Genomic DNA, 24711 nt, shown 5'->3' with positions numbered 1-24711 from the left:
GTTCAGAGGGTAGTGATAAATAGGGAGTACTCGAAATGGTCAGGGGTGGATAGTGGGGTTCCCCAGGGTTCTGTCTTGGGGCCAATCCTATTTAATTTATTCATAAACAGCTCTCTGTATTTGCTGACAATACTAAGCCAAGCAGGGCAATAACTTCTCCGCAGGATGTGGAAACCTTGCAAAAAGATCTGAACAAATTAACCACTTGACCACTGGGCACGAAAACCCCCTTAATCACCAGACCAATTTTCAGCTTTCGGTGCTCTCACAATTTGAATGACAATTACTCAGTCATACAACATTGTACCCATCTGAAATTTTTGTCCTTTTTTTCCCACAAATAGAGCTTTCTTTTGGTGGTATTTGATCACCTCTGCGGTTTTTATTTTTTGCGCTATAAAAGAAAAAAGACTGAAAATTCTGTAAAAAAAAAAAAAAAAAATCTAGTTTCTGTCATATTAGCAGGTTATTTCTCACACACAGCATATGCATACTACAAATTACACCCCAAAACACATTCTGCTATTCCTCCCGAGTATAGCGATACCACATGTGTGCGACTTTTACACAGCGTGGCCACATAGAGAGGCCCAACATGCAGGGAGCACCATCAGGCGTTCTGGAGCACCCAGGCCAATTCTGACATTTCTCTCCTATATGTAAAAATCATAATTTATTTGCTAAAAAAATTACATAGAAACCCAAAACATTATATATGCTTTTTTTTCAAAGACCCTAGAGAATACAATGGCGGTTGTTGCAACTTTTTATCTTGCACGGTATTTTCGCAGCAATTTTTTGAACGCGTGTTTTTAAAAAAAAAACAGTTTTGTGCTTAAAAAAAAAAAAAACAGTAAAGTTAGCCCAATGTTTTTGCATAATATGAAAGATGAAGTTACGCCGAGTAAATAGATACCCAACATGTCACCCTTCAAAATTGCACACGCTCGTGAAATTGCGCCAAACGTTGCTACTTAAAAATCCCCATAGGCGACGTATTGCAAGGTATTGGAGTATTGAGGGTATTGCGGAGTATTGGGGGGGTATTGCAGAGTATGGGGGGGGGTATTGCAGAGTATGGGGGGGGGTATTGCAGAGTATGGGGGGGGGGTATTGCAGAGTATGGGGGGGTATTGCAGAGTATGGGGGGGGGGGGTATTGCAGAGTATGGGGGGGGGTATTGCAGAGTATGGGGGGGTATTGCAGAGTATGGGGGGGGGTATTGCAGAGTATGGGTGGGTATTGCAGAGTATGGGGGGGTGGGTATTGCAGAGTATGGGTGGGTGGGTATTGCAGAGTATGGGGGGGTGGGTATTGCAGAGTAAAATAAAAAAAATGATGAGTGCAATACTCTGCAATACCCCACCCCATACTCTGCAATACCCCACCCCATACTCTGCAATACCCCACCCCATACTCTGCAATACCCACCCCCCCAGGGTGGGTATTGCAGAGTATGGGGTGGGGTATTGCAGAGTATGGGGTGGGGTATTGCAGAGTATGGGGTGGGGTATTGCAGAGTATTGCACTCATCATTATTTTTATTTTGCAGAGTATTGCGCAGGGATGGCTGGATCTGTGACTGCAATTGTCACAGATCCAGCCCACAGTGCGGCGGCTGCTGCTGCCGCCCGATCCCCCCCCCCTCCCTCTCCTCTCACACTGTACCGAACGGTACAGAGAGGAGAGGGAGGAACCGGCGTCATTACATGACGCCGGTTTGTTTACAAGTGATCGCGCCGTCATTGGACGGCGCGATCACGTGGTAAGGAGCCGCTTCCATTGGCTCCTTACCGCGAGTGCTGTTGCTGCGGGTCCCGTAGACCCGGCGAGCACCGGCGATCGCGTGTGCGCGCCCGCTCGGGCGCGCACAACGCAGTCTCTGGGAGGACGTACATTGACGCCCTCCTAGAGTACAGGAACCGCTCTGTAGCCGTATTTTGGCTATAGGGCGGTTACCAACTGGTTAATGGGGTGGGCAACTACATGGCAAATGAGGTTTAATGTAGAAAATTATAAATACTGCATTTGGGTGGCAAAAATATGAATGCAATCTACTCATTGGGGTGAGAACCTCTGGGGGAATCTTGGATGGAAAAGTCCTGGGGGTCCTAGTAGATGATAGGCTCAGCAATGGCACGCAATGCCAAGCTCCTGCTAACAAAGCAAACAGAAAATTGGCATGCTTTAAAAAGGGGATTTAAAATGATAATTCTCCCACTCTACAAGACTCTGGTCCGGCTGCACCTGGAGTATGCCATCCAGTTCTGGGCACCAGTCCTCAGGAAGGATGTACTGGAACTGGAGAGCGTCCAGAGAAGAGCAACAAAATGAATAAAGGGACTGGAGGACCTTAGTTATGGGGAAAGGTTATGAGCACTGAACTTGTTCTCTCTGGAGCGGAGAGGCTTGAGAGGGGATATGAGTTCAATGTACAGTACAAATACCGTACTGGTAACCCCACAATAGGGATAAAACTTTTCAGCGAAGGGGAATTTAAGGTTAGAATGCATTATTGTGGAAACGTGGCTAAATATGCATAGCGTTAATGTGCCTTTATGTGCATTTAGGTGTTTTTTTAGTCTGGGTTCACAATAGAGCGGCTCACAGCAGGGGGTCCGGTGCATCTCCATTCACCCGTAAAGGCCTGATTTCAGCTTAAATATTTGGCTGAATTTGGATCTGAAACGGACCAAAGGACGCATAGGACTCCTGTGCAATTCGCACCAGAGTCGCTCCGGGGAAATGTGTAAACAGGCGCCATAAAGAGCCGGTCACAATTTTTTTTATGTTCAAAAGCTGTTCTGAATGCACAAGTGATTTTTTTTCCCCTCTAAACTCCTATGCAGGGGTGGATCCGGGGGGGGGGGCAACGAGGCAATCCCCCCGAGAAAATATTACCGACTCCAAGACACAGCCACCCTTCTAAACTATATTGCCAGAACTGGTTGCTAGGGCCGCCCGCCTGGCGTCTAGCAACCAGTAACGTCACAGTCTCAGAGTGAGGCAAAACGGAAAGAGGCCTGCACCTAGTGCTGCACTGCACAGCTGTCTCAAACCACCTCCTCCTTCTCCGGTGTGCAGCGGCATTGGAGGGAGTGGCTTGGCAGTAAGGAGGGACTGATTGATGTGTGTGTGCGATCTTCTTCATGCCAGTGTCTCTACCGCTCTGCTCCATCTCCGGCGCCCCTTTGGCCCACCACCACCCGTCACCCGGCAGCATTGCATGAAGAGAGAGTGACTTGCAGCAGCTGGCACAACCTATTCTGTCTGTGTGCTGTTGCTGCTCCACTGGCTGGGCTTGCTCAGATCCACAGCTGCCTGAATTCTCCTCCTCCCACTTGTGGCCTGCCCGAGCAACTGTCTGAGGGACCCAGCCCCAGAGAGGGGATAAAGTGAGGATTGGATGAAATAGTAGTATACAGTAATAAAGGAGAAGGTGAGTGAAAAAGTGGGGAGGGGGACAGTAATGAAGGAGAAGGTGACACAAGTGGGGGATAGTAATCGAGAAGGTGACACAAGGGGTGGAGAGGGACAGTAATAAAGAAGGTTACATAAGTGGGGGAGGGGGACAGAAATAAAGGAGAAGGTGACACAAGTGGTGGACAGTAATAAGGAAGGTGGCACAAGCAGGGGACAATAATGATGGAGAAGGTGACACAAGTGGGAGACAGTGATGAAGAAGAAGGTGATACAAGTGGGGGAGGTAGACAGTAATGAAGGAGAATGTGACGCAAGTGGGGGATAGTAATGAAGGAGAAGGTGACACAAGTGGGGGACAGTAATAAAGAAGGTGACACAAGCAGGGGACAGTAATGATGGAGGAGGGGACACAAGTGGGAATGAAAGTGTGGATAGAGGTGTCAAGGCAGTATGATAGGTAGATATTAAGAGGGAGACATCCCACTTAGGTTAAAGAGTTGCATTGGTGGGATCTGTAGCCCATAGAATAAATTCAGAGGAATATCGGAACATAGACCACGAGGTCCAGGTCTTGGAGAATTGTTCCTCTTTACCTGTTTCCTGCAACAATATTTGTTCCAAGCTATTGATTCGCGTCCACTTCAGTTGCCCAATCCCCAAGGGAAGGCATGTTCGTCGACTTCCAATGTCTGGGCAGAACTGTTCAAGCTGCTGGCCAGAAAGTGACACAGTCGTTTTTGATCGATTAGAGCGGTCCAGGGAGCATAGATAGAAGAACTACCTCATGAGAGGGTGTATTTGAGGTTACCATGAGTCCGCAGAGGGGGCATTCCCACCAAATGTGGAATAATGTTCCTTTGGATGACAAGCAATGCCAGCAGGTATCCAAAAGCACCACGTTTATCCAGTTTAAAGTCGACGGGCATCTGTACCAACGTGTCAACAACTTAAACCCTTTTTCCTGAGCTTTGGAGACTAAGGGCATTTTGTGAGTCAGAATGAAGAACTTTTGCCAGTCAACAGGTGAAATGGAGTGACCCAAATCTTCCTTCCAGGCCTATGTGTATGGGGGAGGTCGAAAATTGGAAACCATTTGTAGGAGAGAGTATAGTTGAGACCACATGCGTAGGGAGGTCGACCTGAACAGCATGTTCTCCAAGTCTGTCAAGTCAGTAAGTATATCAGTCAGGGATGGGAAGGTACGAAGGTAGGACATCACTTGTTGCCTCTGCAGCCAATGCATCGAAGTATAGGGAGATGGGCCAGAGGGAACGTTTTGAATCAGAGAAGAGTCTGAACGTAGGACTTGGGCAAGTCATCTGTGGTTCTCCTTACACCAAGGTCCAAAACTCACTCCCTGTAGGGCCCGTGGAAAAGCCAGAGTCCCAAACAGTGGTGTCATTGGTCCTTTTTGTGGAGATAGGGTCTTGGAGGAATTCAATCATTTTCATATTTGTACAGTTTGTCTGGTGAGATCGCCTAGGGGTATTCCTCCTTTCAAGAATTCAGCAGGCGTCCACGGCAAGGCGTGGAGATCTATTGGATTGAGATGGCTGTCTATTTGTACCCATAATTTGGTGAAGGAATGATGGAACAAGTTAAGTATACGCATGAGTACTGCTGCTCTATAGTATATTGAGGCATCTGGGGCTCCAGCTCCAATACGAATCTTGGGGAGCGATAGAGTCTCATAGCGTATCCAAGGGTGAGCCCCCCCCCCCCAGATAAAGGAGGAAAACAGTTGGCTGAGCTTCTTAAAGAACCAGGAGGGTATGAACATGGGAATAGTCTGGAACAAATAGAGAAACTGAGGGAGGATGTCCATTTTTAGAGCATTCACCCTACCTAGCCATGATAGGCGTTTCTTCATGTAGTTTGAGAGATCTGTCTTGGTTCTAAGCTGAAGGGAAGCAAAGTTCAGGGAGAACAATTGGGACCCTTCTGTGGGCATTTGGATTCCGAAGTAACGGATGGAAGTGGAACCTGTTTTAAAGGAAAACTTAGTGGAGACTTGGCAGAGGACCTCCTGGGACAGTGAGATGTTCAGGATTTCTGACTTAAGCCCTGTACACACGGCCTGGAATCCCGTCTGTTTTAAAACCATCAGTTTTCCCGACGGGATTCCTGCCAAGCTTGCCTTGAAAAGCCATGTATACACACGACCACACAAAAGACGCGCCGTTCTTTTGAATGGCAAGAACGCGGTGACGTCAAAGACTACGACAAGCCGACTAAATTACCTTCTATGCTACCGCGCATGCGTCAAATTTTTATCGAGCATGCACATTTTTTTTCCCCTTCAGGTAAGCATACAGACGATAATTTTTCTCGACAGAAAACACTCTGCCGGGAATCCCCGATGGGAAAATAGAGAGCAGGCTCTCAATTTTTTCCCGCCAGTTTTCCTGTCAGGAAAACTGCCATGGAGCATACACACGGCCGGGTTTCCCGGCCAAAAGCTCTCCTGGCAGTTTTCCTGCTGGGAAAACCGGTCGTGTGTACGAGGCTTTTGTATGATTCACTTTGAAGTTACTTCTATTTTCAGAATAGGGTGGACAGAGACCGATTCACAACATAAGAGACATAACACAGGTAATATTTTGTCATATTTATACTTTCCCACAGAGCTTAGTATTCTGTAATGTTAGCATGTCATTTTTCATGGATAGTCAGCAAGAATGAACCACTGCAACTTTATGTGAACGCATTGGTTAACACTGTGCATGCGCAAACAGATTGGTGATAAGTTATTTCCTATCCCTATTCAATCAGCTGCAGACTTTATTGAATGGTTCCATGTGTTCTGTCATTTATAGTAATGTACAAGCTGGCTACAAATATAACCAAGGTTTGCACGGGGTTGGTGGCCACCTCATCTGTAATAGATTCTTTCACTGAGTTGTTTGGTGTATATTTCTTAAATGCATTTAATGTGTTTGAAAATGCAGTTCCTGCACAAGTTGCATAGAATGACAGTTTAGAAAAAGATTTGAGACTCCGTTTCTTCTTTTCCCCTCTTTCTGGCCCCTGTGTAACAGATGGCCTATGTGAAACATCTTGAAATTTGTGTTACACTCGTTAGATTTTACTGCTGTTCTATGCTTCTAAAACCTACTAAAGTTGTTTACATTTTTTCAGGCATCTGGTGTGTGTAATTGTGGAAGGTTAGAGCCTGACCCCGCTCCTGTGGGAATGTAAAAGCATTGCCTCTAGAGTTTTATTAATTGCTGCAAAATGAGCAGTTAAATCTCCACATCTGTTGCCTGTAGGCCGGAAAGCAAGTATAAGAATGAGGTGATATTTGGCTTTGAATACATTTTTGCAGAAAAGCTAACAATTAATTTTATATTGTATGCATTTATATTTCTAATTCTAATTTACAGCTTTTTGCTAGAATAGCTAAATCCTACGTACAGGAATTCCAAGGTGTGATGTTTGTATTTCCTGTTTAACTTCTAACATCGCCCTCGCCACAGCTACATAGTTATCAGAGGACGTGATCAGCATGGGGCTTCCAAAATAACCTAAAAATCACATTTAAAAATGTATACTGTGAGTTTCCAGAAAAAAAAAAAGACAAGTGAAAACAATAAAAACACATATTGATACTAATATCTATATAAACCTGAAGCTGGATAATAACTGTTTATTCGCGTACGACTGACGTAAACGACACAAAATTGGACGCTGTCCCGACGTCCAAACTTAACATTGGCTACGCCTCATATAGCAGGGGTAACTTTACGCCGGAAAAAGCCTTACGTAAACGACGTAAATCAATGCGCCGGGCGCATGTACGTTTCTGAATCGGCGTATCTAGCTCATTTGCATATTCTACGCGGAAATCAACGGAAGCGGCACCTAGCGGCCAGCGTAAATATGCACCCCAAGATACGACAGCGTAGGAGACTTGTGCCGCTCGTATCTAGGCAACAGTGAGGCGTATCTGATTCTATGAATCACACTCAGAGTTACGACAATGTATCTGGAGATACGCCGTCGTAACTCCTTTCTGAATCCGGGCCTTAATGCTTAGAGGATGCTCTTTTCCTTGAAAAATAGTGGGTCTTGACAGTCTAAAGCATTATAGCTAAAGACCATGGGGCAAGTCTTTTTGGCACCTGGTTACCTTGCACTGATGCACAAATTCTGGTACCCAGTGCAGTTTCCAAGACACTACACAGTCACAGGGATCAGTTTAGGGACTTTACTAACAAGTCCACAGGATAGCTGCCACCTTCCAGCTTCCTTTGGTCACAGTCCAGTAAGTGAGACGGCACTTCTCAAGACCAGATCCTCTGAGGTGAGCTTCTATGATTGGCTCCAAACAAAGTCCATGCAGGCCTTCAGCTCTGACACCCCTGAGGCCTCTGGAGCAGCTGTACAGTCTATGGGTAAAATATGTGTAAAGATTACTAAAGCGCTGATGTGAATATAGTTGAACCAAAAAATGTTTTTGAACCAAAAATATTAAGATAATCAAAAGGTGATTGCTGCTAATATTGTGTAGTGTACTGATGTCACAAAAATAAATGAATTAAGGGTTAATACAGCGCTATCATCAACCTTAATAATACGCCCGACGTAAACCACTGCGACACGGTCGGTCCATCATTTGCATGGGGTGAAGCCCACTTACACTTACGCTGGCTTACGCCTTCGAAAATACGTTACGCTGGCGCATCTTGGTGAGTAATGTCTTTTTGAATACACTACATGCCTCTCCGCGCTGCTCCGGCGTAGTGTAAATAAGATACGCTTTGCCAGCATAAATATGCGCCAATGTATCTGAATCGCGGCCATTATCTATACATGGGGCCGGATTCAAAGAGATTTGCGCATTTATTACGGAGGCGCAGGGCAACGATTTTGCCCTGCGCCCCCGCAATTTTTTTGTGCTGCCCTCGATTCACGGAGCATAAGCTCCGTAAATTGCGCGGGCGCGCCGGCAAAATGCCCGGCGCAAGAGCACGCAATTTAAATGATCCCGAAGGGGGCGGGAATCATTTAAATTAGGCGCGTTCCCGTGCCGAGCGTAGAGCGCATGCTCCGTCAGGAAAGTTTCCCGACGTGCATTGCGGCAAATGACGTCGCAAGGACGTCATTTGCTTCAAAGTGAACGTGAATGGCGTCCAGCGCCATTCACGATTCACTTACGCAAACTACGTAAAATTCAAATTTCACGACGCGGGAACGACGGGGCAGGGGCAGCCTTGCACGAAAACCGCCGTACGTAAACGACATAAATTGTGTACGCAGGGCTCGCGCAACGTTGTGAATCGGTGTTAGTATGCAATTTGCATACTATACACTGAGCACAACGGGAACGCCACCTAGCGGCCATCGCTAGAATGCAGCCTAAGATATGCGGGCATAAGAGCCTGAATCAGGAGCACTCGTTACGCCGGGGCAAGTAAGAAATTGCGCTGTGTAACCTATGGTTACACAGGCGCAATTGCTTCTTGAATCCACCCCATGGTATATAGCTATATTTTGTGCATTTAGGAATGCATTCAGTTTCTTTTTTCAAACAATCTACTGAGTTGGGCAGAACTATTCCACATTTTCACAGCTCTTACTCTAAAAGAAGCCTTTACGTATGTGGAAGTTTAAATCTTTTTCTCTAGATGTAAAAAGTGCCCCTCTGTCCTTTTGTAATGACCTTAAAATGAATAAAGCTGGCTATACACTAGTATATTTTCCAACAAATGTTTTACCAATATTTTTTATTTGGTAGTTGGACAAATGTTATTTAAAATTATTTAAAGATGTGTTTGCTTTTAACTGATTTTGGAATGAAAATAACTTCCTGAATGAAAATCACATGCATTGGTGAAAATTGGTCCATTCAAGAAAAATTTCCCATCGTGCTCCTTGGAATTTTCTCATCACTGTGGTCAATAACAAATGTTGATTTAATCCCGCTAAGAATTATAAAATCAAATGAACATTCTTAAAATGAAAATTTAATTATATATGGCAATCATATCCCCATTTAGTTGCTTCTTTTCAAGAGAGACAACATTCAGTTAGTTAGTCTAATCTTTCCTTGTAGCAGAGCTCTTCCATGCCTCTTATCAGTTTGGTTGCCCTTCTCTGCACTTTCTCCAGTTCTCCGATATCCTTGAAATCCAGAAATTGTACTTTTAGGCCTTGTACACACTGGGTTTTTGCCAAGATCTCCTAAATATGTTTTTCCTGGGCGGAGAAAAGCAGCGTCAAATATGTACCTAAAGCTGCATTTTTGTATAAGCATTTAGATGAGTTTAGGATCGTCAAGCGATTGGGCTTTTTTTTTTATTTAACCACCGCACAAACATTTATGTCGGCAGAATGTCACGGACAGGCAAATGGGCGTACAGGTACGTACCCCTGCCGCAAGCTCCATGACTGTGCCCGCGGGACCCGCAGACTCGATGTCCTGCGATCGTGTCACGGAGCGATGCCTGTGTAAACACAGCATCTCCCCGTTCTGCCTAGTGACAGGACAGTGGTCGTCTGCTCCCTCTCAGAAGCAGCGATCAGTGTCGTGTCACAGTAAGCCCCTCCTTAACAGTTAGAATCACTCCCTATGACACACTTAACCCCTTTCTAGCCCCCTAGTGGTAAACCCCTTCACTGTCAGTCACATTTACACGGTAATCAGTGCATTTTTATAGTACCGATCGCTGTATAAATGTGAATGGTCTCAAAATGGCGCCAAAAGTGTCCGATGTGTCTGCAGTAATGTCGCCGTCACGATAGAAATCGCTGATCGCCGCCATTACTAGTAAAAATATTAATAAAAATGGCATACAACTATCCCCTATTTTGTAGACGCTATAACGTTTGCGCAAAACCAATCAATAAACGCTTCTTGCAAAAAACAAAAAACGCAGAGGTGATTAAATACCACCAAAAGAAAGCTCTATTTGTGGGAAATAAAGGATGTCAATTTTGTTTGGGAGCTACATTGCACGACCACGCAATTGTCAGTTAAAGCGACGCAGTGCCGAACCGCAAAAAGTGGCCCGGTCATTTGACAGCCAAATGGCCTGGGGCTGAAGTTGTTAATTGGTCAGAATAAGGTTTTACTTTTTAGCTTTTTAAACCTATTGCCCATGGGGATATATTTTGAAGTGTTTGCATACAGTCGGTTTTGAAGCATTTCCTATTTATGTTCTGTGTTGATGACAATATTCCCTATGTCTTAGAGAGCAGTCCTCAGCCTTGGAAAATTTGCTTCCAAAAAAATTGTGTTTTTATCTTTCCAGTATATGATTGTTATGTACAGCTTATATTAAATTAAATCCTGTTAAGGTCTGTGCATCCCAGATATTCTTTTGTATGAACTTTAGTAATAAGCTGCACGTTACTGAGACTATCAGGTCCAGCAGAGCATCATTTCCAGTTGGGGCTTCCATAAACTGTACCATAAAATTATCTTTCACTGTTCCAGCTGCACCAATAATCCAGTAATTTTTTTTGGGTTGTAACAATCCCCCATTATTATCATTGACCCAGTCCTTACAGCCCATTCTATCTTTGCAAGTAACTGAGTCTCCACTTCCTCATTAACACTGGGTGACCCGTAACAAAATCCACCAATGAATTTTAAAGTATGCTCACCTATATATGCAGCTTCACCTTTTATGCATCAGCACCATCAAACTCCCCATCTACTAGGCTCTTTCACACCCACTTTTAGATCACTTCTCACATAGAGACAGACATCCAGATTCAAAATACCAATGAAATCAGTTTTTTCCATGCACCAAAGCTTCTACTTTGTTTGGTAGACTTATGGTTTTGATGAAGAAAAACTTTAATCTGTTGTTGCATTTTTTTCACTTGCGCCTTTCATATCTTTTATTTGTAGTGATGTAATTGCCAAGGGTTGTTTGTAAAATGGTATTCTCCTCTCTCTATAAGTTACTGACCCCTGTCTTCCTTTTCTGCCCCTTTATATTTTAAAGGGTAGACATGTGCAATTTGTTTAGTTCCAAATCCATTTTTTTAAATGTCAGAATTTTTAATTTTTTTTAATTTCTGAATTTTCCGATTTCCAAAATTTTGAATTTCCGAAATTTCAAATTTCCAAATTTTCGGAATTTCAGAAATTTGAAATTCGAAAATTTAGAATTTTTGAAAATGTGAAAATTCGAAATTCGGAAATTTGAAATTAAGACATTTCTGAAATTCAAAAATTCGAAGTTTGGAAATTTGAAAATTCAAAATGCCAAAATTCCAAAATCCCAAAATACCAAAATTATGGAATTCGGAAATTCTAAAAATTGAAGTTATTGAAATTCAAATTCCAAAATCTGGAAATTCTAAAATTTGAAAAATTCAGAATTAAAAAATTCGGAAATTCTAAAATCTGAAAATTTGGATTTTCAAATTTCTGATTTTTAGAATTTATGAATTTCAAATTTTCAAATTTCCTGAATTTCTGAAAAAAGCAAAAAAACGAATGAAACTAAAACCAGAATAAATACCTTTGTTTCGGCAGTGCACATGTCTACCAAAGGGGCAGACAAGTAAGATACCCATCTAGCCTTGCAATAAAGTTCCTAGATCAGCAGACTCTTCCATTTAGATGCAAAGCATATAGATTGTACCCCAATGAAAAGACTGTATATAGATTGCCCAGATCACATTGCTGGACACCAACATCAATTAAAATGACAGAAAGCAGAAAACCAAGAATGTATGGGACTTTACGGGTGCCCTAGCATTTATACCAGGGGTCCTCAAACTACGGCCCGCAAACTGCCCTTCCATAAGATTGAAGCACTCGCATTCCCCTCCCCCTCCCTTCTGCTGCCTAATTCACGCAAGACAGGAAACATGAAAGGTGCGGACATAGGGTGGGATATTTCATGTTAAGAAGTGGGTGATTGGTTACTAGACAGTGGGGTGGTTCCAGCAACCAATCACCTGTCTTTGACATGAAAAGTCAAGCCCTGGACCTGTCATGCTTCCTGTCTTGCGTAAATAAGGTAGCAGAGAGGAGGGGGGAGTGCAAGTGCTGCGATCTTATGGAAGTGTGTAATATCGATGGGGGGGGGGCTCTTTGATTTGGGGGCTCTGTGATGGAGGGCTTTGTGATATGGGAGCTCTGTGAGAGGGGGGTGGGTTCTGTGATATGGTGGCTCTGTAAAATAGTGGCTTTGTGAGAGGGGGTGGGTTCTGTGAGAGGGGGGTTCTGTGATATGGTGGCTCTGCGAGAGGGGGGTTCTGTGATATGGTGGCTCTGTAAAATAGTGGCTTTGTGAGAGGGGGTGGGTTCTGTGAGAGGGGGGTTATGTGATATGGTGGCTATGTGAGAGGGGGGTTCTGTGATATGGTGGCTCTGTGAGAGGGGGGTTTTGTGATATGGTGGCTCTTGGGGGTTCTGTGATATGGTGGTTCTGCGAGTTGGGGGTTCTGTGATATGGGGGAGGCTCTGTGATGGGTGGGTGCTGTGAGGCTCTGTGATGGATATGAATCTGTTATGAGGGGCTTTGTGATGGGGGGCTCTGTGATGGAGAGGAATCTGATGGGGGGCTTTGTGAGGGTGGGATCTGTGATGTTGAGGAGTCTGTGATGGGGAGGCTCTGTGATGGGGGGGCTCTGTGATGGCGAGGAGTCAGGCCCCCCAACAGTCTGAGGGACAGTGAACTGGCGCCCCTGTTTAAAAAGTTTGAAGACCCCTGATTTAACAATGTACACCACAGTTATAATTTCTACATTTTAATAACTTGAAGACTGGCATGTTAAACCCCCTTTCTGTCCAGTTCATTGTTCAGTTTTCAGCACTATTACACTTTGAAAGGCAATTACTTAGTCATGCAACACTATACCCAAATTAATTGACAGATGAAGCTTTATTTTAGTGGTATTTAATCACCAGTTGTTGTTTTATTTTTTTAATATATAAATAAATATAAAAGGCCTGTAAATTTAGCAAAAAACCTGTTACAAAACCTTACAAATAATTAAACATTCTTAATATATTTAGGCCACAATGCATTGTGCTACATTCCTTTGCTAAAACAAAACTAATAGGTGTAAATGATTAGTACACACACTCCCAAAATAATTCATGGAGTACCTTAGATAGTTGCAACTTTTTGGGCATTTTTTTTTTGGGGGGGGGGGGAATGAAGACAAGTTAATTGTCACATACAGCATAGGCATACTTACAATACACCGGAAACACATTCTTCTATTATTCCCTATTATGGGAATATAACCTTTTATGAGCCTTTTGCTGCCTAGGTGCATAGGGGGGCTCAAAATCCAAGGAGTGCCTTCAGGCTTTCAAGGGACATAAATAGAGCATCTGAGTTCCTGACCACCTATCACATTTCTTGAATCGCCCACAAAATTACCCCCTTTTGCAAAACAGACTCATTAACACACCCTGCATCATCCACCCTCCTACCTACCCACACATTCCCAGCTGTACGTTTTTAAATTAAATGCAATCAATCAGTGATCAATCAGTGAACAAAGCTGAACTTAGCCTTTAGGGTTAGCATCTCTTTCCACCACAGTGACCTTTTTTAGCCTCATCACCTTGAACCCTATTGGAAAAGCCTACTGACAACAGATGGAAGACATCATTGATCATCCTTTTTTTGGCATCTCTCACAACTTTTCTGAGAATGGATGATTGCACGTAGTTGCTTTTAGCACCCTTTTCTAATTCTATTATGGGCTTACCCAGCGAAGGAGGGAAACAAGGAACAAGGACTTCTCCTGCTATGCTGTATACTCAAATACTGTATATACACACTTGGAGAGCATTTGTTTCTAGTCTTGTCTTTTATGGGGATACATCTGCATTTTATTTATTTATCTACTATTTCATTATTTTTACAGCAGGGAACTCTCTTTTACCCAAAAAGCTATTGTTCTGACCTGTTTTCAGCAGACAGCAGGCTGAAGTCCGTTGTCTGCTGACGTCACAGAGCCGGTCCAGGCTTGGGCAAGACCGTGACAATTAAGTCAGGATATGCCTGGACCGGCACCAGGCTCAGCCTCTCAGTGAACCACTGAGAGGCATAGCTGGTTGCCCCCAGCCCCTACACTGCTCCAGTGAGTGTTCATGCGAGGGGGGCAAAGCAGTGAGCTGATGACTGACATCAGCTATCTGCTCAGGGAACTGTGAGAACTGAGCCATCGGCGGTGTTAGATTGCTTGGTTCTCAGTGTTAGAGCCGGCAGGGGACAGATGCAACATCGGACCAATGCTGCATCTAGCTAGGTAAGTATGGTTTTAAAAAAAAATAGATTCCCATGCTTCTTTTAATGGTTTTATCCTGTACAAGTTATGTTGAAAAGCTGACTATACTAATTCATGTATTAGTAATCAGGCAATCTCTTTCACAAGCAACATGCATATTATAGTTTCAGAGTACAGTTACAGAAATAGAAGTGTTAACAGTGGCGGCCCGCCCATATGGGGCGCTCGGGCGCCGCCCCCCAAGCTGTAAAAAGAAAAAAAAAATTAACATTTTTTTTTTTTTTTAAATGTCACTTTAAGAGTGACCAGGCGCTGGACATGCGGCGGTCTATGGGAAGCTGTATACTCAGTGGGCTGTATACTCTGTGCTGTGATGCTGGGGCTGTATACTCTGTGCTGTGATGCTGGGGCTGTATACTCTGTGCTGTGATGCTGGGGCTGTATACTATGTGCTGCAATGCTGGGGCTGTATACTCTGTGCTGCGATAGTGGGGCTGTATACTCTGTGCTGCGATGGTGGGGGTGTATACTCTGTGCTGTGATGGTGGGGCTGTATACTCTGTGCTGTGATGGTGGGGCTGTATACTCTGTGCTGTGATGGTGGGGCTGTATACTCTGTGCTGCGATGGTGGGGCTGTATACTCTGTGCTGTGATGCTGGGCTGTATACTCTGTGCTGTGATGCTGGGGCTGTATACTCTGTGCTGTGATGCTGGGGCTGTATACTCTGTGCTGCGATGCTGGGGCTGTATACTCTGTGCTGCGATGGTGGGGCTGTATACTCTGTGCTGCGATGGTGGAGCTGTATACTCTGTGCTGTGATGGTGGGGCTGTATACTCTGTGCTGTGATGGTGGGGCTGTATAATCTGTGCTGCGATGCTGGGGCTGTATGCTCCTGACACTATGGGTGGAAGCAAGTGGAATACAGGTGACGGAGTGAGTATTCTATAAGGGGTGGGGCTTATAGGAAGTGGGAGGGGTCAAAAAGGAAGGGTGGGGTCTGGCGCCCCCCCATCCTAAAACTTCACCAGCCGCCACTGAGTGTTAATAGTTTATTTTTATCAATTAACAAAATGGAAAATAAATGCACAGAAGAGAAATCCAAATCAATATTTGATGTGACCACCCTTTGGCTTTAAAACAGCATCAATTCTCATAGATACATTTGCACACCGTTTTTGAAGGAACTCAGCGGGTAGGTTGTTCCAAACATCTTGGTAAACTAACCACATTCTGCCTCAAATCTTTATGTTTCTTCATATAATCCAAGACAGACTCAGTGATGTTGAAATCAGGGCCTTGTTGGGGCCAAACCATCACTTGTTCTCTACATTGAAGATAGTTTCTAATGACATTGATTGTGTGCTTGGGGTCGTTGTCCTGCTGCAGAATACCTTTGGGGCTAATCACATGATTGATGATCTTTACCACCAGCTTTGTATAATTGATTGTTCATAGACCTAACTCTAATCTTACAAAATCCCTGACTCAAGTGTACAAAGTGTGAAAGTGTAAAATACAGTATTTGATTTTGATTCTCAATTTTTTTTCTGTTCGCTCACTTTGCTTTTTGTAAATTGATAAAAATAATAAATTAAAATATATACGGTATTTAAGCATTCTTACTTTACAACATTTCTTCACACCTGCCTAAAACTTTTACACAGTACTGTATGTTGATAGATATTCCAACCAGCAATTCAATGATAACGTATTGTTTGATATTTTCCATCCATTGGATCTGTTCTGCATAGGACACCTGTTTCCCAAAATGATCATTTATAACACATACATCGAGGAACAGTTTGAGCTCCCTTTTGATTCCCATAATTAATTTTTATGTGGAACAGGTCATCCTGTTATATTGTCTCTCAGTAACTCACAAGGCACCACCAGTAAGTGTGCCCTAAGTTTCCCAAATACCTTTTTCTCTTGCATGTTTTACCATTTTATATCCAATTGACTCAAACTATGCCCACCTTCAGTGCCATGTTTTGCAATTTTACAAGAAATGTATGTAGTGGGTATGAAAATTCATCATGGTAAATAACATAAAAATTGGATGTTATTTACCGTGTTGAATTTTCATTGTCTAGTATGCTCAATTGTATCCAATAAATGCCATTTTAAATCAGAAATTGATTCATTATATTCTGGTTGTGTTTCATGTTAGTCCAACAACCGCTTCTCCCCTCCTTCCCCCTTCTCCCTTTTCCCTCCCCCAATGCCACCTTTTTTTATAAGTAACAGGGATGGAGGCCATGGCATATATTACATTATATTATTATAATGTCCCACCCTCTTTCCTCCAATTTTTTTCCCTCCAATTCCTTCCTTTACACTTATAACACTTACTGGCCAATAGGCTGGGAGGAGACCTCTCCTTATACTTTTTTTATTATATGTTCCAGGTTAATGACACATTTACTTTAAACAGGTGACACAACTTACAACATTTTTAGTTGGATTACTCTGTAGTAATATATAGTTGACCCAAAGGGGGTATTTACTAAAACTGCATGGTGCAGAATCTGGTACAGCTCTGGTGCAGCTCTGCATAGAAACCAATCGGCTTCCAGGCTTTATTGTCAAAGCTTAATTGAACCAGCTGCACCAGATTCTGAGTGCATCCGTTTCAGTAAATCTCCACCAAAGTGTTTCTCAAGCCAACATTTTTTATTTGTACATTTTAGTTAGAGTGTCAAAGGGTTAAACCATTGTCAGTAATAATACCAGAGGTTCTCACCCTACCTACACTAAAAGGGAAAAAAAAAAGTGTCAAGTAAGTTAGCATTTTATATACAGTATATTGAGTTGTTAAAAGTAATCTTTGAACATAAGAATGACTAATTGTGTTGGCATTTCTTTCTAAGGCTGCACATAAATGTTACCTTCTAATTCCAGCTATGCACAGAAGCATCCTAATGTATTGTGTGTGTGTGTGTGTGTGTGTGTGTGTGTGTGTGTGTGTGTGTGTGTGTGTGTATAGTATGCATGTATATTGTTGCAGTTGATGTATACTGTTTTACACAGTCAAATTTACATTTCTTTTTTTCTGTCATGCTAGAGATTGAAGCAAAAGAAGCCTGTGACTGGCTACGAGCAGCTGGATTTCCTCAATATGCACAATTATATGAAGGTAATTGTATAGGCCAGGGTTGGCCGGCCATTTACTACTTCCGTTAGATGCTAAGGGCTCGGTAAAATTAAATCCGCTGTGTTTGTTTACTGATAACAAGTGTAAATATAGTGGTATGCTTTGGTGGTACAGCTCTAGGAAAATATTATGTTATCTTTTATTGACAGTATTTCTTTGTTTTTGTAGCAGTGGAATAAATACACGAATGCCTTTATTTCATTGCCTTCATTCATTATTTCATTATATTAAAAGAATGGATCAGAGAATACAATTTGTATTTGTCAAATTGGAAATTGTTTTATTTTAATTGTCTTTAGAGTGCATAGTAGAAAAAGTCTAGATAATATTAGGAAGCAAAATGTGATTGTCCCACAATTTTTCTGGAAAATGCTTAAATGCCCCTTTTTATGCAAACGCTACGATTGGGTCCGCCTGTCAGTTTGTCACGAGGGCGTAAACGAAACCTCCATTCTCCTCTATGTCCATTTACAACCGCCTTCACTAAAAACAGACAGATGGGGATCAGTTCCCCTTCCGTTTAGTGGATTGAATGGCAGTCGAGTGTAAACGGACAGGCGGTCCATTTCTATCCATCTGCTCATAGAGGAGAACATGCATAGACAGAGTACACACAGACCTGTTACCTGCCTGTTCAGAGGGGATCAGTGGACAGATCTTTTGTTGAGCAAGCAAATCGCAGGCGGAGACTGCACCGTGTGAAAGAACCCTTATTGAAAAAATCACGATTTACCATTACAACAGTATAATGCATCTGATACACATAGTTTCTAATATGGAGAAAGGTTTCTTTGCTACGGACAAAACACCAAAGCACCACATCCCTGAAGTAAGAAGATATTATTGTGTTTATGGGATTTTTAAGGTGCGTAGACTAGTAAGTGAATCCAAGGAGGTGCATTTAAAAGATGCATTTTATTTTTAACATTGGATAAAATACTGTTTAAAAACAGTATAGTACAGATTCATATATACAGTCCTTAAGGGTACAGCAAGACTAGCATGGTTCTCAACATGTTTCGCTCTAAAGCTGGATTATCAAACTGAAATCAATGGGAGTTCAGGGATTCTAAAAACGCTACAGCCAGCCAAAGACTGCAGGAGACAATTGGAGGCCTTTAAAGAGAAAGTAAACCCTGATGGGTTTTACTTCCTCTTTTTCCCCTGCAAAGTAAAAGCATAATGGCTTAGTATCGCATACTGGCTCATTATGTTGCACTTACCTGCAAAGAAAGCCAGCGAGAGCCGACGGTATATATATATATATATATATATATATATATATATATATATATATATATATATATATATATATATATCAATATATATATATATATATATATATATATATATATATATATTACAGTACAGACCAAAAGTTTGGACACACCTTTTCATTCAAAGAGTTTTCTTTATTTTCATGACTATGAAAATTGTAGATTCACACTGAAGGCTTCAAAACTATGAATTAACACATGTGGAATTATAAATAACAAAAAAGTGTGAAACAACTGAAAATATATTTCATATTCTAGGTTCTTCAAAGTAGCCACCTTTTTCTTTGATTACTGCTTTGCACACTCTTTATGAGCTTCAAGAGGTAGCACCCCATCACTCTCCTTCTTGGTCAAATAGCCCTCACACAGCCTGGAGGTGTGTTTGGGGTCATTGTCCTGTTGAAAAATAAATGCTGGTCCAACTAAACGCAAACCGAATGGAATAGCATGCCGCTGCAAGATGCTGTGGTAGCCATGCTGGTTCAGTATGCTTTCAATTTTGAATAAATCCCCAACAGTGTCACCAGCAAAGCACCCCCACACCATCACACCTCCTCCTCCATGCTTTACGGTGGGAACCAGGCATGTAGAGTCCATCCGTTCACCTTTTCTGCGTTGCACAAAGACACGAAATCTACAGAAATCTTGGTAAAAACACACCTTTACCCCATTAAACTGGATATCTTGATGCTCTCGGATAAGGCACTTGTAGTTCAGGATATGCGCCACCATAGGTCTAGAGCAGAAATATGCAATTAGCGGACCTCCAGCTGTTGCAAAACTACAAGTCCCATCATGCCTCTGCCTCTGGGTGTCATGCTTGTGGCTGTCAGAGTCTTGCTATGCCTCATGGGAATTGAAGTTCTGCAACAGCTGGAGGTCCACTAATTGCATATCCCTGGTCTAGAGAGATGGCCCAGTGGTAAAGGGCACACAGGTGTTATATGGGCTTGTTTTATAGAGAATAGTGGAGTGAGGGTCTCCCTACAGCTCCAGAAGCAATTGTTCTACGAAGTCAATATGATTTATACAGTTTATTCTTTACGGTAGCTGAATGTTATTCCTTTTGAACCTATTCCCAAGATCCTAATTTTTCTGGTTGCTTGCCAGTGCTAGTTGTGAGGTGGTACAGGGTAGCTTATTTTCCAGATTGCTTATACTTCCTCTTTCAGGCCGCCCAGATATTACCTTATAGTGTCCACCAATGCTGCACATTTATTAGCATTTGCCCTTAAGACTAAAACTAGGGTAGATTGCTTCCAGCGCATAGGTGTCCCGATCCAGATTGTCTGGTGGAATATCAGCTGTGGCACTAGTAATGGTAGCCATGGCCATGAACAAACCAGCGCCATATCTTGTGAGATCTCAGGCTCCTCCTTGAGTAACAATGACTGGGACCCCAAGAGTTTACAGGTATATTACAGGATAACGCTTGCAATGTCTTTTATTGTGTTCATCTTAGCTTTCCTGTCTTATTAGTATTTTACTTTGTTTTGTCAGTGCATTTGGAGAGATGCTGTGGTAGGCTGGACTGGGCACCATTTTGGTTCTCCAGGGCTACAGTTTCATCTTGGTTCTTGTAAGTCATTTTCTTAACCCCTTCTTGCCTGCCCCAACATCACTTTAAACAGTTCAGAATGCACAGGAGGCTGGAAGGATTGGCAATCATGTAACCACTGTCACAGTGATCAAATGACTGGAAACTGGACCCGCTATCTACCAATGTATAGTCCAGACTGAATGCTCACTGCACGCTTTCAACACATAAACAAAGACTGCCCAGCAATGGATATGTGTGGCAAGTGGGCATTAAAGCCCACATTTTTTTTGCTGCACATGTGTGTCAGGTAGTCTTAAAAGGTTAAAGGTGAGGGCTTACCAGGAATTCTGAGGGCTACCAAGATTGTCTGTAACCAGCATGGGTCCACTTTTGCCAATAATACTGTAACGACACCCCGAATATGAGAGGGTTTAAAGTCATTTAGGACATTCCATTCCCGAACACCAAGGCAGCTACCGACACTCCAGTCAGGAAAACAAGAAACCCATACGAATAATTCTCTCCTAAATACGAGACAAGGCTCTGTATGAGGTTCAAGCAGGAATCACAATCTTTATTGAAAGACTACAGGCTTATATACAGTAAAATAAGAGGTGCATACATATCCTGCTCATATTACTCTTAAAATACACCTGTGACCAGACCTAATTAACATGAGCTAATTAACTAATCCCCTTTAGGCAGCCAAGATGACTCAGAGACATGACCTTTAGGCTAGACTTGCTGTCTTTTAGCTCAGAAGACACAATCAACATTATCACCAATCAACACAGAACTCCTTTACACAATGACAGGGTCAATTGGCACAAGCAACAATGAAAGACCCTTAAGCCGCGTACACACGACCATTTTTCATGAAGAGAAAAATTCAATTTTTTAAACTGGTCGTGAAAAACGGGCGTGTGTAGGCTCCAGAGCATTTTTCGCGATGAGAAAAATGGGCATTAAAAATTTAGAACCTGCTCTATTTTTTCTCGTCGTTTTTCACGTCGTCGTTTTTCTCGTCGTGAAAAATGGTCTTGTGTAGGCTTTAACGACGGGGAAAAAAATGGTAATGCTCAGAAGCAAGTTATGAGAAGGTAAATTTGCATAATCAGCCCAAAGGGTGACGCCATTCGAATGGAACTTCCCCTTTATAGTGCCGTCGTACACGTTGTACGTCACTGTGCTTTGGTCGAGCATTTTTATCACGATCTTGTGTATGCAAGGCAGGCTTGAGAGGAATCACGTTGAGAAATACTTTGTTTTTCAATGACATGAATGACGGCCATGTGTACGTGGCATTAGAAGTTATCCTAGACTCATTTACATTATAACAGACAACAGACAGACAGGTGGATGGAGTTGAACACATCAGCCTCTTTGAATTAACATGTTGAGTTCAGAATCAAACAAACCAGGAATAGTCTTTACGTATATCCTGGGAGATATTGTGGATAAATATTGCTGTCCCATCTCTGGAACGCGGCTAAATCCTGCATTCCCCTTACCTGGAAACAGTGGTAGAAGAACTGAATCAAATGGAAGATCTGGTCTTGACTACCAGACAGAAAAATGAGACTTGTGTAATAACATGGTCTGAATGGAACCTTTTCATTAACTCGGAGGGAATGACCTTTATTGATGTGAATCATGTTAATTAAAGGAGTGAATATAGTAAACCCCTTGATAGGAACTGGCCCCTTGCTGGAGCCGCTTGCCCTGATGGGGGCTGGGGCGAAAGAGGAGGTGGAGAATTTAATGGTTTTCTCTTTTTTGGGTAGGGGGAGGGAATTAAAGGGGAGGGAGGAGAGGGTTTGACACCCCAGGTGATGGATATTTTAGGACGGTGAATCTAGGGATAGGTTCTTTTGAGATCATGACCAAGGCCGGGAAATTTGCTTGATTAATAAATTGGGATGATGGGATTATTGACTATGCTGCTAGATAGCTGTGCTTTAATTACTATGATGAGGGATTAGTGGCTTGTAATATGGAAAGCAATACCTTGGTTGTGGTTTTATGTAAGGTGTTTTTCTTTTTTCCTCTGAAATAAAGATATAAATAGCCCTGGCCAAGAAATCATTAAGGGCCCGCCTGACCCCCCCCCCCCCACTCCATCTGAGCCCCCAGGCTTCCAGTTCTGGGAGGGCGTCCATGGATACCCTCCCAGAACCCTGCCTGTACGCATCTACAGATCACGCTAAAGGGCCAATCACAGCAGCCCTTAACGATTTGATCAGCTGATCACATGTAAACAGACTTGCCAGTTATCGGCAATGTCCTTTCCTCACACACTGTGTCTGTGTAAGGAAATAAGGGCCGTTAACCAGCAAGACTGTCAGTACATTGGTTACACTGATAATCATGGCACTGATGATCAGTCCCATTAGTGCTACCTATCAGTGCTCATCAATGCCGCCTATCAGTGCTGCCTATCATTGCCTCCTCATCAGTGCTTCCTTAGCGGGACTCTTAGCTGAGAACGTCTCCCTCATACAGCCCAGAGCCTGAATTGACAGTTCCCCCTCCCTTCTCCCTTGCATGGATGGGTGAGGAGAGAGCTGATCTACTCCTTCTCCTCTTGCCCCTCTCCTCCTGTGTGTGCACCATGGGAAGTGTGAAGCCCAGCAGCTGAATGATCAAATTCAGCTGCTTAGCTTCACACTTCCTGCAGTGCACACAGGAAGAGAGGGGTGGGAGGAGAAGAAGCAAATTGTCTCTCTCCTCTCCCATCCGTGCAAAGGAGGAGGGAGGGGGAACTGTCAGTGCAGGCTCTGGGCTATATGAGAGAGACACTCTCAGCTCAGTGCCCTGCAGCCAGCAATCCCACTGGGGACCCCCTGACAGTAACATTCAGGAAATATTATACATCTTGTATTTAATCATATTTAACATTATGTAAAACGAAAGCCAAACTCTGGCCAAAGCTTTGTTTAAAAAAAATGTTTTTTAAAGGAAAAGTGATTTTAATGATGCTTAAAGTGAAACAATAAAAATGAAAAATTCCCTTAAATATAGTGCCTGGGGGGTCCTCTTAGCCTACCTGTAAAGTGGCACATTTGTACTGTGTATAGAACCTGCTGCAGCAAAACTGACATTTATAAAGAAAAAATAAATAACATTTCTAGATTGAGATGGGTCTGCCTCCGATGAGTCTGCGTATGCGCAGTACGCAACGTCACTCCAGCTGTCTGCTGCACGGCAGGTTCAGTTTGTTAAACAGCGGGTTTTGCCTGTGTCTAAGGGCGAGTTAAAACACACCCCACAACCCACCCCGCAATAGCGAGGCAGAATCTGTTTGCATAGCGTCAGATACTGCCTCCGATACTGCCTCCGACGATCTGTGCATGCATTGTGTTGACTTTACACCAGCTGAGCCACATATCAGCTGGAGTGACGTTGCATACTGTGCATGCGCAGACCCATCGGAGGCATTTTTCAACTGGGAGCAGTATTTGATAAAACAGCGGCAATACAATTCTTTTTTTTAAATGGCGTGGGGGTTCCCCTCCCAATCTATACCAGGCCCATTGGATCTGGTATGGATTTTAAGGGAAACTCCACATGAAAATGTTTGAAAAAACAGTGTGGGGTCCCCCCTACAATCCATACCAGACCCTTATTTGAGCTTGCAGCCCGGCAGGTCAGGAAAGGGCAGACTAGCAAGTCCCCCCCCTTTCTGAACCATACCAGGCTACATGCCCTCATCATGGGGGGATTGTTTGTTGGCTGCATGTTGAGGACAAGGGTCTCTTCCCAACAACACTGGGCTGTGGTTGTGGGGGTCTGCAGGCAAGGGGCTTATCGGAATCTGAAAGCCCCCCTTTTTTTTTTTAAAGGTAAATTTTGAAAGCCCCCTTTTAACAAGGTGCCTCCAGACCCCCCCTTCCATGTGAATGAGTATGGGATACATAGTACCTCTACCCATTCACCAAAAAGTGTCAAAAAGAAATAAAAACACACACAATTTTTGACAATTTGTTTTTTATAATGAATGTCCCCCAATGTAGATCCATCATCAATCATAACTCTGCCACTGCTGGATTCTGCAGGCAGAGAATTTTTTTTCAGTGGCGGTGGTATCTTGATTGACACTGAAT

General features: G+C 43.1%; 1 protein-coding gene across 3 annotated transcripts in view; it reads left to right on the top strand.

The window, feature by feature from the left end:
* Positions 1-24711, top strand: part of LOC120932350 (rho GTPase-activating protein 7-like) — a 172102-nt gene that overhangs the window by 31460 nt on the left and 115931 nt on the right. For all 3 annotated transcript variants that reach the window (XM_040344672.1, XM_040344671.1, XM_040344673.1), the window contains exon 2: positions 17702-17773. In XM_040344672.1, coding sequence (XP_040200606.1) covers positions 17702-17773 — 72 coding nt within the window. The remainder of the gene's footprint in view (positions 1-17701; positions 17774-24711) is intronic.

This window comes from Rana temporaria, chromosome 3, assembly GCF_905171775.1.
Source record: "Rana temporaria chromosome 3, aRanTem1.1, whole genome shotgun sequence".
NCBI classification, from domain to species: Eukaryota; Metazoa; Chordata; class Amphibia; order Anura; family Ranidae; genus Rana; species Rana temporaria.
The sequence above is the reverse complement of the archived record's forward strand: the minus strand, read 5'-3'. Positions and strand labels throughout refer to the sequence as shown.